The 14,471-nt window shown below is 32.4% G+C and overlaps 1 protein-coding gene across 5 annotated transcripts in view; it reads left to right on the top strand.

Moving 5' to 3' along the window:
- Positions 1-14,471, top strand: part of USP15 (ubiquitin specific peptidase 15) — a 150,138-nt gene that overhangs the window by 53,587 nt on the left and 82,080 nt on the right. For all 5 annotated transcript variants that reach the window (XM_033221431.1, XM_033221432.1, XM_033221429.1 and 2 more), the window contains 3 exons: positions 1,257-1,383; positions 7,893-8,038; positions 12,288-12,349. In XM_033221431.1, coding sequence (XP_033077322.1) covers positions 1,272-1,383; positions 7,893-8,038; positions 12,288-12,349 — 320 coding nt within the window. In that variant the 5' untranslated portion in view covers positions 1,257-1,271. The remainder of the gene's footprint in view (positions 1-1,256; positions 1,384-7,892; positions 8,039-12,287; positions 12,350-14,471) is intronic.

Raw genomic sequence — 14,471 nt, 5'->3', positions numbered from 1 at the left:
GAGCCCCAGTACAGAAATTACTAACTGATAAGAATATTTGATTCCTTGTTTCTCTACTTAAATATAACTACAAGTAATCTTATAAAATTAAATGTCATTACATTTGTAACCATGAAGTAAATCAGCTTAAGAGGTTTAAAACAAATCTCAGTAGTTTAACATATTAGTTTTACAAAACAAGTTACATTTATTAGCAGAAGGAGAGGTACAGACTGCTGCCTGTTTAAAAAAATTGTAACAAGCATGATTAAGAAAATATATACGACAAAGTATCATAAAAATGTGTGTCGGATTAGATAGTAAATACTAGATGAACTGCATTTGAATTTTTTCCATGCAGTGAAAGACAAGTTTGTAAACTCCTTTTCTGAATTGATGTAAGCTTGTGAGTATATCCAGTGGTTATTTGGAACCTCCCTTTTGCCATATTTGTCTAATGGATCACATATCAGGCCTATTACTATTTTCAGAAACAGTATTCATGACTGAAATCCTACAGTTAACCTTTAGAAGATCAGAAGGAATTATACTTATTTAAAAGGTGACCTTAATATATACGTATTTCCTTTTTATGCTTTATGGCTTGCATGCTTAACAGCTTTCTTTTAATTGTTACATAGAATTACTAAGTGTGTAGTTAAAGGTCAAATAAAGTCATTATAGGGTGAAACTAACATATCAGTTACCTAGCCATAGCTGAATATTTTGGCAACAGTAATTCGGAGTTATCATTTTAATAGATATATTTTAACATAACAGTGATAGTATAGCCATTGAGTTGAAATTGTATAAACAACTTTTTAAAGGTTTTCTGCTTGGGATCACTACTAGAAGCTCTAAGAAGTATGTTTGTATCTTCACTCAGAACTGTATTTATTTTAATGTATAAACAACATATGTATATATTTGCACATAGTCATTTTGGGTAAACTTTCTCATTATAAATACTGAATATTAATTATTTATGGTGTACCAGTGTATCTTCATAGGTCAGTAGAATGCCTTTCCAAACTGACACTTAATGTTTTAAAATCATGATTCTTTCTTTCCTTTAAATATCAGAATTTCCAAAAAGCTTTCTTGCTTTTGAAATTTCAACTATCCAATATCTTTTTTTATATATATTGACAGGCTTTGATAGTGACTGGTTTTTCACTGAAGATCTGCAGTTTTCTAAAGTCTCTTTAAATATATTGTTATTAGAATGAAATATATTGATATAGGTGACACTGATTTGTTTTGTTTCATTATTTTAGGTGGTTGAACAGGGTATGTTTGTAAAGCACTGCAAAGTAGAAGTATATCTCACAGAATTGAAGCTATGTGAAAATGGAAACATGAACAATGTTGTAACTCGAAGATTTAGCAAAGCTGACACAATAGGTAATGCAAGATCCTGTCTCATTTTTAAGTCATTGCTATTAGATATTTAGTTAGAATTATCTTTGTTATATGCTGCTTACATGATAACTATTTTAAGGATTTAAATATAGACATTCAATTTCCAGCTTTGATGCAGTGTCTTAGAGTTAAATTATTTATTGTTTCTTGTATGCTTTTGCATTTATTAAATGAATTTTAACATTTGTGCCATTTTGCTTTTTTAAAAAACATCAAATAATTATTGTTTTTATTTAGCAACTGGTGTGTCATTTGTAACATAGACCTTTAAATAATAACTTAATTACATCTTGGTAAGGTAGCATGGAAAATGAAAATGGGTTATTTCATTTTTTCTCCTAGTTTATTATTTTGTACTATAAATACAGGTAAGTAGCTAAGGCAGCAGGCTTAGCGTTATTTTGACACATTGATTTTTCAAATTAATGAGTGGCATAAGCAGTTGTAAGTCTCAAATATAAGTGGACTTAATTCTCTCTATATATTAAAATTTATATAAATTGTTTTCTTTCTATTTAAAAGACAGTTTTAATTTTAGGTAAAGAATATATTGAATAAAATATTTTTTAAAATAAATGATTATGAATTTAATAAAAATTACTTTTTGTTTCATAAAACAACTCAGAAAATTTTAAAGTTTTTAATCTCAAATGAAGATGTAAAACAAGATTAATGGTGATAACATTGATCTTAGAAAATACAAATGAACAGTGAAGAAGGACACATAACTTTTAGAACCCAGCATGGAAGAGGATTAGCAAATTTATGAATTATAGCACGGCATAAGATTTCCTTGTTGGAACCGGTTGGGACCAATGAACTGAATTTCATTAAGTGCATTTGGCTTTCTTTCACCACTTATCCACCTCACAGCAGGAAAATTCTTTTAACCCATATTTTTTTTGAAATAGTAGCATTATTCAAGTACTCAGTGCTTGGTTAATCCTAATGTTTGCACCAAATAAAATACAGCATTATGTTATGAATCTTTATTCTCCCCTCTTCATTTAGCTAGAACATTTATAAGTTCAAGATTAAGTTTCAATAAGCTCATAGTTGGCCGGACGCGGTGGCTCACACCTGTAATCCCAGCACTTTGGGAGGCTCAGGCGGGTGGATCACCTGAAGTGAGGAGTTCGAGACCAGCCTAGCCAACATGGTGAAACCCCATCTCTACTAAAAGTACAAAAATTAGCCAGGTGTAGTGGGCGTGCGCCTGTAGTCCCAGCTGCTTGAGAGGCTGAGGCAGAAAAATTGCTTGAACCTGGGAGGTGGAGGTTGCAGTAGACCAAGACCATGCCACTGTACTCTAGCCTGGTGACAGAGTGAGACTTCATCTCAAGAAAAAAAACAGCTCATAGACTCATCTTTCTAAAGTGAATGCTTAAAAGATAAGGAATTTCATATATAAATGTTATTGTAATTATTATTACAGATAAATTGCTTGACTTTTGAATTTCCAGACTTATGGAATATATTCAGGAAAATAAGGTATTTCTACATATTAAAAACAAAGTTTTCAACATATGAAAATGTTTTAATCATATGGGTATGTACATGAGAAGAGTCTATAAATTTAACAAAGGTAGTCTGTTAAAATTAATTCAGAGTCGTCTCTGAAATTTGTAGCCAATTGGAATATAAATGAGAAGCTACCTCAAAATAATGTTTTCTAGTTATTTTTAAAGTTTGGTATTTTCTTCTCTCCCTACCTCATTTTGATAGGAAAATTATCTATAAATATGAGACCATCAGAAATCTTATTTTAGAACATTATTATACTAAGTATTTTGAAATTCAGGAAAATCAGCAACTGATTTAATTTCTGAATTCAAAACAAGCATTATGGGTTCTCATGATAAGAACTGTGTAAGAATTTGTCACGAAGATGTATCTTTATAAAGGATCACTGCTTCAAAAAGTTTACAATCTAGCATAGATTTTAGTCAACATAGATTAATATACTAATACTTTAAAATGCTAGATAAATTGGATATATACTTTAACATTCTGTATGAACCCAATTTTTGCATAGCTATAATTTCTTACTGTATTAAATCATTGTTTTTCAAACTGGATTGTTGATATTTTGGTGGTTCATTAAACAGTTTTGGGAGTAAAGAAAATTGAATGGGAGATACTAGAATACAAAATATCAACATACATATGTATATCCTGGGTCACAGTTTCTTACTATAGCTCTTAGTTTAAACAGTTTGGAAGTCTGTATTAGAATGAGTCTTCTTTTTAAGCAAAAAGGTTTGCAAAAATTATAATTTGTCAAGTCAGGAATTTTAGACACTTCATGATTATGGTTATCACACAGGTTAACAGTTACTGAATATTTACTAAGTTTTAAGCACTTTACAGGAATTTTCTTGTTTGAAGTTAAACAAGCAAGTATCTTCCTCTTATACATAATGAAACTGAGATTTAGAATCTACCTCAATTCACCCTGGTACCAAGTGGTAGAGCTAGTACTTTAACTTCATAAGCAGAGCTCTTAAACTCTCATCTCTCAATTGCTGCCTTACACAATCTGTGTATGCTAAAGGAATATTCATTTTGGAAATATTAATTGGGCTGATTTTGTTTTTCTAAAGGAAGTGGGTTTTGAAACACAGAATTTACTTAAGAAACTTAAGATGCATATACATTTTTCCCCTATGGTCTTTTAAGAAATCTTGATTGAAAATGATTAAAATAGCTATGTATGTGAAATACAGCTATATAAATTTTATAAACAGAATTAAGAAGTATAAGTGTCTGTTTTCTCTTGTTACCAAATAAAATATTTTGTTTTCAGCTAGTACTACTTACATTGATATATAGTAAAAATGATTGCAGGCCATAGGCCATATCTAAATGATTTACCTATCAAGGCCAAAATCTTCTGCCCTCAAATATTTTCTGCCAAAATTGATGTATTTGAACATTGAGCATGTTCAAGTAAGAGAGATAAAATAATAGTTTTATTTTCCTTTAAGATTAACTACTAAAAACATAAAACTTCTTGAAAAATATGATTTAATTTCTGTGACCTATATTAATATTTTTTTAATTCCTAATTTTTGTGAGTAACCTGTATTATTTTTCTACCTCTGTTTGCTTTTCATTAACTGGCTAGTATAATTGAATTAATACGTGGAAAAATAAGCACACACTGTCAGTGCTTTGACCATTCTCAACTTCAGTGATCTTAACCTGTACCCAAGTTCAGCCACCAATTATTATAGTTAAACCCTAGACTGTTGTTATCTGTAACTGCACTTGCCAAATTTCAATTTTAGCATCCTGCGTTCTGGTCACCACTTTCCTGCTCTCATTTTCTCTTGAGACCACTACATTAGACATCGAAACCTACCACTCCGTTGGTACTACTTCTGTCATAGTCTCTCATGATCTTGCCATTGACAGATCCAGTGGTAATATAGAAATCTTCCATTTTCCTGACCTGCCAGCAAAGTACAACACAGTTAAACTACCTTTCCATCTAGAAGCACTTACTCTTCACATGGCTTCCTGAGTACAGTTTCTCACTGGCTGCATCTTGTTGGAGTCCTTTGCAAAACCCTCTTCATATTCTTTATCTCAAAATATCAGTGTCTCCATATTCTCCCAGCCCTGCTTTCCTTGGTGATTTCTTTTGTTCTCCTGGCTTTAAATATTTTCCACTTGTTGATATCTTTTAAGTTGATAGGTCCTGCCCTAAAGTCTCCCATAATTCCAGTTTGAACTATCCCATATCTTCATTTGTATATCTGACAGGCTTCTCAAGAAGACTATCAGGCATAAAACTAAGCTCCCTTTCCAAAAAAACTTGAGGCTCTGTCATTCTTCCTTATCTCCATAATTCCCACTTTTGCTCTTCCAGTTGCTTAGGCCAAAAATCATTTCTGATTCCTTTATTTCTCACCCTTCATGTAATCTAGCAGCATATCTTCTTAGCAATTCCTTCAGAATTTATTCTCAGTTGGACCACTTAACACTACTTCCATTGCCACCACTTTGGTTAGGATTGCTGCAGTAGCCTGGTTACCCACCTTTGACCTTGAGTTAGTCCATTCTCGCACTGCTATGAAGAACTGCTGGAGACTGGGTAATTTATGAAGAAAAGAGGTTTAATTGACTTACAGTTCGTAGGCTGTACAGGAAGCATGGCTAGGAGGCCTCAGAAAACTTAACACTCACAGTAGAAGGCAAAGGGGGAAGCAACCACATCTTACTATGGCATAGCAAAAGAGAGCAAAGGGGGAAGTGCTGCACACTTTCAAACCACCAGATCACGTGAGAACTCACTCACTGTCACGGGAACAACGAAGGGGAAATCTGACCCCATGATCCAGTCATCTCCCACCAGGTGCCTCCTCAAACACTGGGGATTACAATTCGGCATGAGATTTGGGTGGGGACACAGAGCCAAACCTTATCAGACCTTCTGCATTGTTCTTCACTAGCAGCAAAAGTGAACATTTAAAATGTCAGTCATATGCCACTTCTCTTCCCAACTCCTCAATAGCTTCCTTTTTTGCTCAGATTAAAATATAAATACTTTGATAGCTCACAAAAGTGTATATAATCCTGCAGAAGTACCTTTATAGTCTTATTTCTACTTCACATATTCTACTTCAGCCACATTGATGTACCAGGCTATTCTAAAACATGCCAAGCACATTTGCACCTCAAGGCTTTTGCTTTACTACTCCTACGCCTGTAATGTTCCCACATATGTAAATTAGATCGCAAAACTCGAGGAAATTTCCACATTTGTTTATAATATATTATGTACACAGATGCCTGTATTAATAGAAAACACATCCAGAAGAAATACCAGAATGTCAACAGTGGTTATATCTAGGTAGACATTTTATATTTGTCAATATTTTTAGTATTTTTGCCAAGAGCAAAAATTATTTCTGCCCTCAGGAAAAATTTATTCATTTTTATAGGAAGATCAAGACAGCTCCCTTCCTTGGCTTCTTCATTTATCCTCCTTCCTAGGTAGTGTTTTGTTTCTTGATCTTGGTGCGGTTTACATGGGTGTGTCCACTTTGAAAATTTATCACAAGATACGTTTAGTGCATGTTTCTGTATACACGTTCACTTTAATAAAAAGAACGAAAAGAAAAAAAGACAACCCTGCCGAAATAGAAGGCAGTACTGATAAAGCTTGGCTATGTGTTCCCACCCAAATCTCATGTCAAATTGTAATCCCCCATGTGTTGGAGGAGGTGCTTGCTGAGAGATGTTTAAATCATAGAGGCAGATTTCCCCCTTGCTGTTCTTGTGATAGTGAATGAGTTATCATGAGATAGGGTTGTTTAAAAGTGTGTAGCACTTCCCCCTTCGCACTCTCTCCTGCTCTCCATGATAAGATGTGCTTGCTTCCCCTTCATCTTCCAACATGATTTTAAGTTTCCTGAGGCCTCCTAGCCATACTTCCTGTAGAGCCCATGGAATTGTAAGTCAATTAAACCTCTTTTCTTCATAGATTACCCAGTCTTAGGTAGTTCTTTATAGCAATATGAGAACAGACTAATACAGGTACTAAGATTATATTTATTTTATGTAATTATTTAAATATTCTGGGTGATTTGCTTTAAGTTTTGAGATAATGCTGTTGATATTTTGAATTAGTGCCTTTTTTTCTACTGATTTAATGCCCTTATCAAAACCTCACTGACTACAAGACTATTACAAAACATTAGCTGCTAAGTAGATAGTATTATTGGACTAAATTATATAGGATAGATGTAGGTTTTCATATTTCTTCAGAGAACATATATTATTAAGTTTAATATTTTATAATTTTTTTCAAAACAACTATTCTAAAATTTAAAAGTATTCTGTATTCATATATCATAAAATATTTTGATTATTATTTTCTTGAGTTGGTTAGGCAAGTTATTAACCAGAACTGGATGAAATTTCAGTAAATTGATTTAGAAATCAGAAAAAGACATGGCTTTACCTTGAAAATACTAAATTTTGGTGAATACAGACATCCCTTCAAACAAGGCACTTTCTTTTTTATTGTGTCCATATGTTCTCGTTAGCTGTTCAGTTTAATATAAACTATTTTTAAATTGCTTATATGGTACTTAAAAAATTTTCCACCTGTAACATCTCTTAATCATACTTTAATTCCTACATCTCCTGAGAAAATATTTTAATTATAATATGTTAAAAGTTAAAGTTTATCCTGTATATCATAATTTATATTTTAGTGTTAGGTGATTGAACTCTTAACTTTTGAGATTTTAAATTCCCCAAGTAATTTGTTGGAGTACAAATACCATTTTTTCCATGAAAAGCACACTCGGTCTCAAAAACCCTTTTGTTGGTTTGTGTTTTATAGATTTATTACGTATTTAGTCTTGATTTTCTATTAGTATTTTAAATTTAGAATTTTTATGCTGGTAACATTTAGCTATATGTGGTACATTTTGAAATACATACTATATTTATATATCTTTCCTCCTTAAATCTAGATACAATTGAAAAGGAAATAAGAAAAATCTTCAATATTCCAGATGAAAAGGAGACCAGATTGTGGAACAAATACATGAGTAATACATTTGAACCACTGAATAAACCAGACAGCACCATTCAGGATGCTGGTTTATACCAAGGACAGGTATTGTTTATTTTAAGCGTACTATACATGAAGGCTTTTGGATTCACAAACTTTAATCAATATCCTGGCAATATATAATGGGCTCTGCTGTTTCTGGCTTCCTCTTTCTAAACTCATCTCTTGTCTCTCCTTGCTGGTTACTGACTCTGACTTCTGATTCCCTTCTTGAACTTGGGAATAATCTACTTGTTAAAAAAAAATCATTTTTAATGAGAAAAAAATCCCAGCTAATATTATAAGGTGGGGCAGCAAACTTTCTGTGAAAGACCAAATAGTAAACATATAGGGAGCATCTCTTATTTACACATTTCTTTGTTACAAATTACAGTTCTCTGCAGGCCATAAAGTAGCATCTAAAATGTTGCCATTGTAGTACACAAAAATAAGCATAGATGATACATCAATATATGAGTATGGCTGTGTTCTAATAAAACTGTTTATATAAATGTGCAGCAGGCTAAGTGAACTCTAATTTGCCAGCCCTTGTTGAAAGGTGTCAGCTCCCAATTTGGCTTTTTTATTGTTTGTTTGAGACAGTCTTGCTCTGTCTCCCAGGCTGGAGTGCAGTGATGCAATCTCGGCTCACTGCAGCCCCCGCCTCCCAAGTTCAAGTGATTCTCCTGCCTCAGCCTCTTGAGTACCTGGGACTACAGGCATGTGCCGCCACACCCAGCTAATTTTTGTATTTTCAGTAGAGACGAGGTTTCATCATGTTGGCCAGGAAGGGGCAGAATGGTCTCGATCTCTTGACCTCGTGATCCGCCCGCCTCAGCCTCCCAAAGTGCTGGGATTACAGGTGTGCACCACTGTGCCCAGCCAGTATTTTTTTAATGGTGTAATCCAAATAAATTGAAGTATTGAGAAATGAAGAGGTTTAGTCACAGTCAGCAAGTCCTACTGATTCTACTTTCTAACTATCTCTTGAAGTAATCTCTGTGTTCCATTCTCAGCCCTTCCTCTATCTCCAGGCTCTTGTATGTCTGCTCAATCTTTCTTCCTTTGTTTTTTTTGTTATTAGCAGGTAACAGTAGGACAGTCTTGTTTTTGCCAGAATATTCATTCTAAAATGTAAACTTCACTGTCTTCCTTTCATAAACTTTTCCTGGTTCCTTAATAATTAAGTCCAGGCACTTTAAGCCAGCATGTAAGTTATGGTTTAACCTCCTACCTGCTCTTCTGTCATCTTTAGATTATCTTTGTTTTGTGGTTTATACTCAAGCAGTACCAAACTGAGCTGCGTATAGTTCCCTGAACACACTATGCTATTCCATACTCTTGTGCTTTCCAATGTGTTACTCCATCTGCCTGATGATGTACATGTCTTTGGAGTCCCTGTATTCATCCAGCAAAAAGTCCTTTTAACCATCCATATAATCAAATTAACCATCCCATACCGTCATGTAGGCTAGCCATATCAGAATGTTCATCCTTCAGGTTCTAGCTCAAATGTCACATCATCTATTCAGCCTTCCCTATTTCTCTCAGTATCCATTGAGGTATAGGGTGTTTCTACTTTGGAGAAAAAATTGCTTTCTTAACTTCCACAAAGATTTATGTATATGTTTTGTATAGGTCATTATATGCTTTAGTTATTTGTATATATTAATCTCCCCAGACTATGAGGTCCTTGTTTTGGTTAGACTTTGTACCCTATTTTTATTTTCAGAACCTAACATGCCTGGTGCTCTGGTAAATAGAAGATTTTTTTGTTTTATTTAAAACTTACTGTTAACATCAATAATATTCTGAGTTGTGGAAAAATTTAGAGAAAGTGAGGGAAATTAATTTTTAGTAAATGCCTACTGTATGTCAAGAATTGTACTAGGCTGTCAAAATACAGTGATTTTCAGATTTATTTTAGTCATTATATTCTTAAGAAAAATCTTAGAAAATCCAGTATGTATTACAGTTAAAAGGGAAATGTAGCTGGTGGAAGCTTGAAGTGTGGACCTTGGAAATCCACTGATGAGCCAACACTACCCTTTTATGTAGCCAGCTGTCTCTTTCTGTGTTCCAGTAGACATAACCTCTCTCCTTGGTTTTCATCCATTAGGCCTTGAGGTAGCTCCAAAAGTACGATTTGAAATCTATAGAATTCTTTCTTTAAACCTTCTCAGCAATCCTCTGAAATGAATGTTACTCTTTTCGTCATGTACATTAGAAAACTGAGACTTAGCGAAATTAAATAATATTATGTTCTTGATAGGTAAGCATTTATCAGATGGCAGATGAGAGAATAATTTAATAAGATTAAATATCCTTAAGGACTTGATCTTTAAAAACAGAAATGTTTCAAAGAATATTCATTAAATTTTTCAGACTATGATATTTCTTCAGCCAGAGAAGATAAATGAACTAAACCCTCTCCTGGACCTTTTTTTCTTTTAATACTTAACATTGAAAGTTTCCTCATTAGAAAATAAAGACATATTATTGAAGAGTTTGTCTCCCAAAATGGGAGCCATTTCTTCTCTCCTTTTTGTGTGGGTTTAATTTGAATTTTGAAATCTTTTCAACAATATTTTTATTTTGAGTTAAAGTTTTAACTATAACAAAATTTTATTCCGAAAAGGATACACTTGAATAAAGGACTGAATTTTAATATTTCTAATGGCCTTCAGCATTAGTATTTATGGTTTTTTAAAACATGGAATTTTAAGTATAAATATTGTTACGAATTAAGGCATTATGGTTAAATAATTATATGCATAACTTTGAAATCTCCTATAGCTAAATAAAATCTCTTGTTTTAAAACTGACTTAAGTCCTCAAATGATTGTAAAGTTTATATGTATATTTATACATATAGTTTATATGTAACTGTTACTCTTGTATAAATTGCGGTAAAGCAACACATTCTTGAGAAGTTAAACCTCACTCACTAAATTCTACTTTGTAAATCTTTAAAAAAATTATAAAACTACATCAGAATGAAAATCAGAAAATTGAGACAGTGATTACTTGTCTCTAGTAGGTAGGGAGAGGAATGTGAAGGAAGGGATCAGTATATTAGGTACATGGTACACTTATTTTTTATATGGTACAAATACACTTTTTAATGTGTGAAATAATAGATTTTTTAAAGCTAACTTTAATATTTTAATTAACATCTCTTTTAACAAGGTTTCATGAATGTTTTTTAAATCAACATTTTATTGTTTGTTACATATACTGTGAAACATGCTTACATTTTACATAGCTAGGATCTAAATGCCAGTTTATAAATGGCCTAGAAACATATAGTTCACAAGAATATATTGCTAAGTGCGAGTAGAGTAGGTTATGAAATTGCAACTTTAAGAAAAAGAGTTAATGAAACAGTAAATGAAATGTATTCAAATTTGTAATGCCTTGGATTTACTTCAAGTCATATTGTCTGTATTACAGTTTTTCCATGGACATTGTATATTTTAACTTTTTATTGGTATTATCACATATTTCCTTTGCTAATTTAATTATTTTTGCTAAGTTTTTCTTCTTTGCACAGACTAATCCATAGCAAAAACTAGAAGAAAGACTTATTAGACTGGAAGATATAAGGAAAGATTTTAGGGTGTTTTAAAATAAAGTATAGCTCCACCAAAGCCTATACTTTTTGTTTATTAGAGGTGTTTTCTGTCTGCCTCACCCATGCTGTAACAGAGAACTTCAGTCTGATTCTGATAAATGGGACTCTATCATTCGTATATTTAAAGATTCTGTAATTTCCATGGTGATAATGTAAATACACACTAATTTCAAAACCCCAAATAAATTCTACATAATCTGTAATTTGGAATTATCTGTCATCCTTTGTCTGCATTTGCATAAAAATAAGTTAGCCAAGATCCTATGTCAGTGTGTTTAACAACTGCAAACATTTATTGAGCATCTCTTATTTACAGAGTTCTCTGTTAACAACCTACAAATACAAATAGAAAATATATTCTCTGAATTCAAGGAATTTATATTCTGTTTACTTGGTTTACGTTTTCTTATACTTAAAGTCATGGAACCAATGGTTTTCTTTACAGTTTATCTTCTACAGTTCCTTCTCACTATCATTACTGATTTTTTGTTATTTGAGGTCTTTTAGTTTCCCCTGCCTAGCTTTGGAATCGAAATGCAGATTACCTGTTCACCTTGTCTACTATTTTGCTTTACATAATCACAGAGTTACTTTAGTTTCTTAGTTTACCCAGCTATCTTCTAAAGTTATTTTAAATTCAGAGTTATGGAAAAACACCCTTTTATTGTGTCGTATTTGCAGGTATTAGTGATAGAACAGAAAAATGAAGATGGAACATGGCCAAGGGGTCCTTCTACTCCTAAGTAAGTGCTGCCACTTCTTATGGGCTTATTGTATGATTTTGAAGCCTTTGATGTTAAATAATCAAATCCACAATGATAGAAGAACCTAGTTGTGTATTGCAGAAATTCATGCCTTCTTTATCTTTGAGTATTTTATTCTTAGTATACAAGCTATCTACATTTGCTCTTAATTAATATGTTACTATTTTAAAAGCTTCCAATTATAAATATCTTAAGGCATAGTATAAATATATGGTATAAATGAGAAAGTTACATTTTCCAATACAGTCAAATCATTAAACATTTGTTTAATTTTTTGAAGCTTTTTGTGCTTTTTTAAAGTATCTTAAAATATTTCTTTATCAAAATGAATCTGAGGTGAAAGTAATATATTTATTCAAATGAAAGTTTTAGAATAAAAAAGAACAAATAGAGGAGTATATGATGTATTTTCGAGGGTAAATGAAAGAAGAATTAGGAATCTTTTTAGCTGTTTTAGAACTAACAGATCTGTACTCCATTATCAAAACACAAGGCCAGTTGTGTTTAAGTATTCAGACTTCTCACAGCTTTAAGAAGTAGTATGGTACATGTCCCCCTTATTACTGTAATGTTTCGTTTCTGCAAAAGGACACTTTATAATCAAACACATTAATATTTTTTCAGCAAATATTCACACTAAGTGGGATAAATAAGGACTATAAATAGCATTATATCGGTTCAGGTTAGATTGCCACTAAATGAACTGTGAAAAAATTTTTAAGTTTTCAGAGCTTTGGAATTTCAGATGTTCTGATAAGGGATTGTAAACCTGTATTTTGAAATTCTTAATGATATTTTTAAATAAAATTAAAAATTAGTAACAATTCAGTGCATTTTAACCAAGCAAGTAAAAAGTCTGCAACTTTATTTTATTTAAAACTACAATGCACCCTCTGGGCGCAGTGGCACATGCCTGTAATCCCAGCACTTTGGGAGGCCAACGCAGGTAGATCACAAGGTCAGGAGTTTGAGACCAGCCTAGCCAACATGGTGAAACCCCATCTCTACTAAAAATATAAAAATTAGCCAGGAGTGGTGATGCATCCCTGTAATCCCAGCTACTTGGGAGACTGAGACACGAGAATCGCTTGAACCCGGGAGGCAGAGGTTGCAGTGAGCTGAGATCGTGCCACTATACTTCCAGCTTGGGCAACAGAGTGAGACTTTCTCCAAAAAATAAATTAATTAAATAAAATAAAACCACAATGTACCTTTTATAAGTGGTTTTCTATCCTTTTTATCTTATGTGAATTTTTTTTTCATTTAAAAATATGAGAAGGCACCTAAATATGTTAATTATGTGGAGGTGATTTTTATTCTTACCCTACTTAGTTGGATGTAGTACAAGGGTAGAATTTAGTATAAAAGTAGAACTTTTATTAAGAAGATGTTAATATTAAAAGCATGTGGGTTAAATTATGTAGATTTAATAACTGATGAAGGTTTAGATAGGAATATTTTTTGTGAACATTTACTTTTAGTCTTCAAAGCAGAACCACTGTTGTTTCCTAAATGTTTAGATTGCTATGTACTTGCTTTATCTTTAAATTATTTTTGAAATTACAAAATTGTTTGTGGATTAATATTTTTTTTAAAAAAACCATGAGTTCTAAATACTGAGAAATCTTTTCTATTCAAAATGACTATTTTTGCCCAAAAGATAAGACTAGTTTTATATTTTCTTTTATTCCCTAATAACACGATATTATTTTTATTTATTCCAACAACTGTAGTACTTGGCTTTGTGTAAAAGAAAACACAGTTTCCTATGTAATACCCAACACACCATACTCATGCAATAAATATTGGTGAATGCAGGTGCTGTATTAGAGATGTACAAAAGTACAATTAAGAGTCCCATTTTTCACTGGATCTACTAGTTTAATAAGGATGCCATATATTAAAGCATAGAAAAGTTAAACATCCATTCCCTCTAAAATGTAAGAAATACTATGTAGCAGTATGGCATAAATTGCCAAATAATTTACTAGAATACAGACAAAGATTTGCAGCTGTATATGAAAAGATTCTCAGAAAACTAAGAATAAAGGAAAATTCTAACTTAACACAACCTATATACCTCAAGTCTATAGCAAAAGTT

The sequence above is a fragment of the Trachypithecus francoisi genome, unplaced genomic scaffold, assembly GCF_009764315.1.
Source record: "Trachypithecus francoisi isolate TF-2019V2 unplaced genomic scaffold, Tfra_2.0 Lachesis_group11, whole genome shotgun sequence".
In the NCBI taxonomy this organism is placed as follows: Eukaryota; Metazoa; Chordata; class Mammalia; order Primates; family Cercopithecidae; genus Trachypithecus; species Trachypithecus francoisi.
This window is presented reverse-complemented; position numbering and strand designations above follow the sequence as displayed.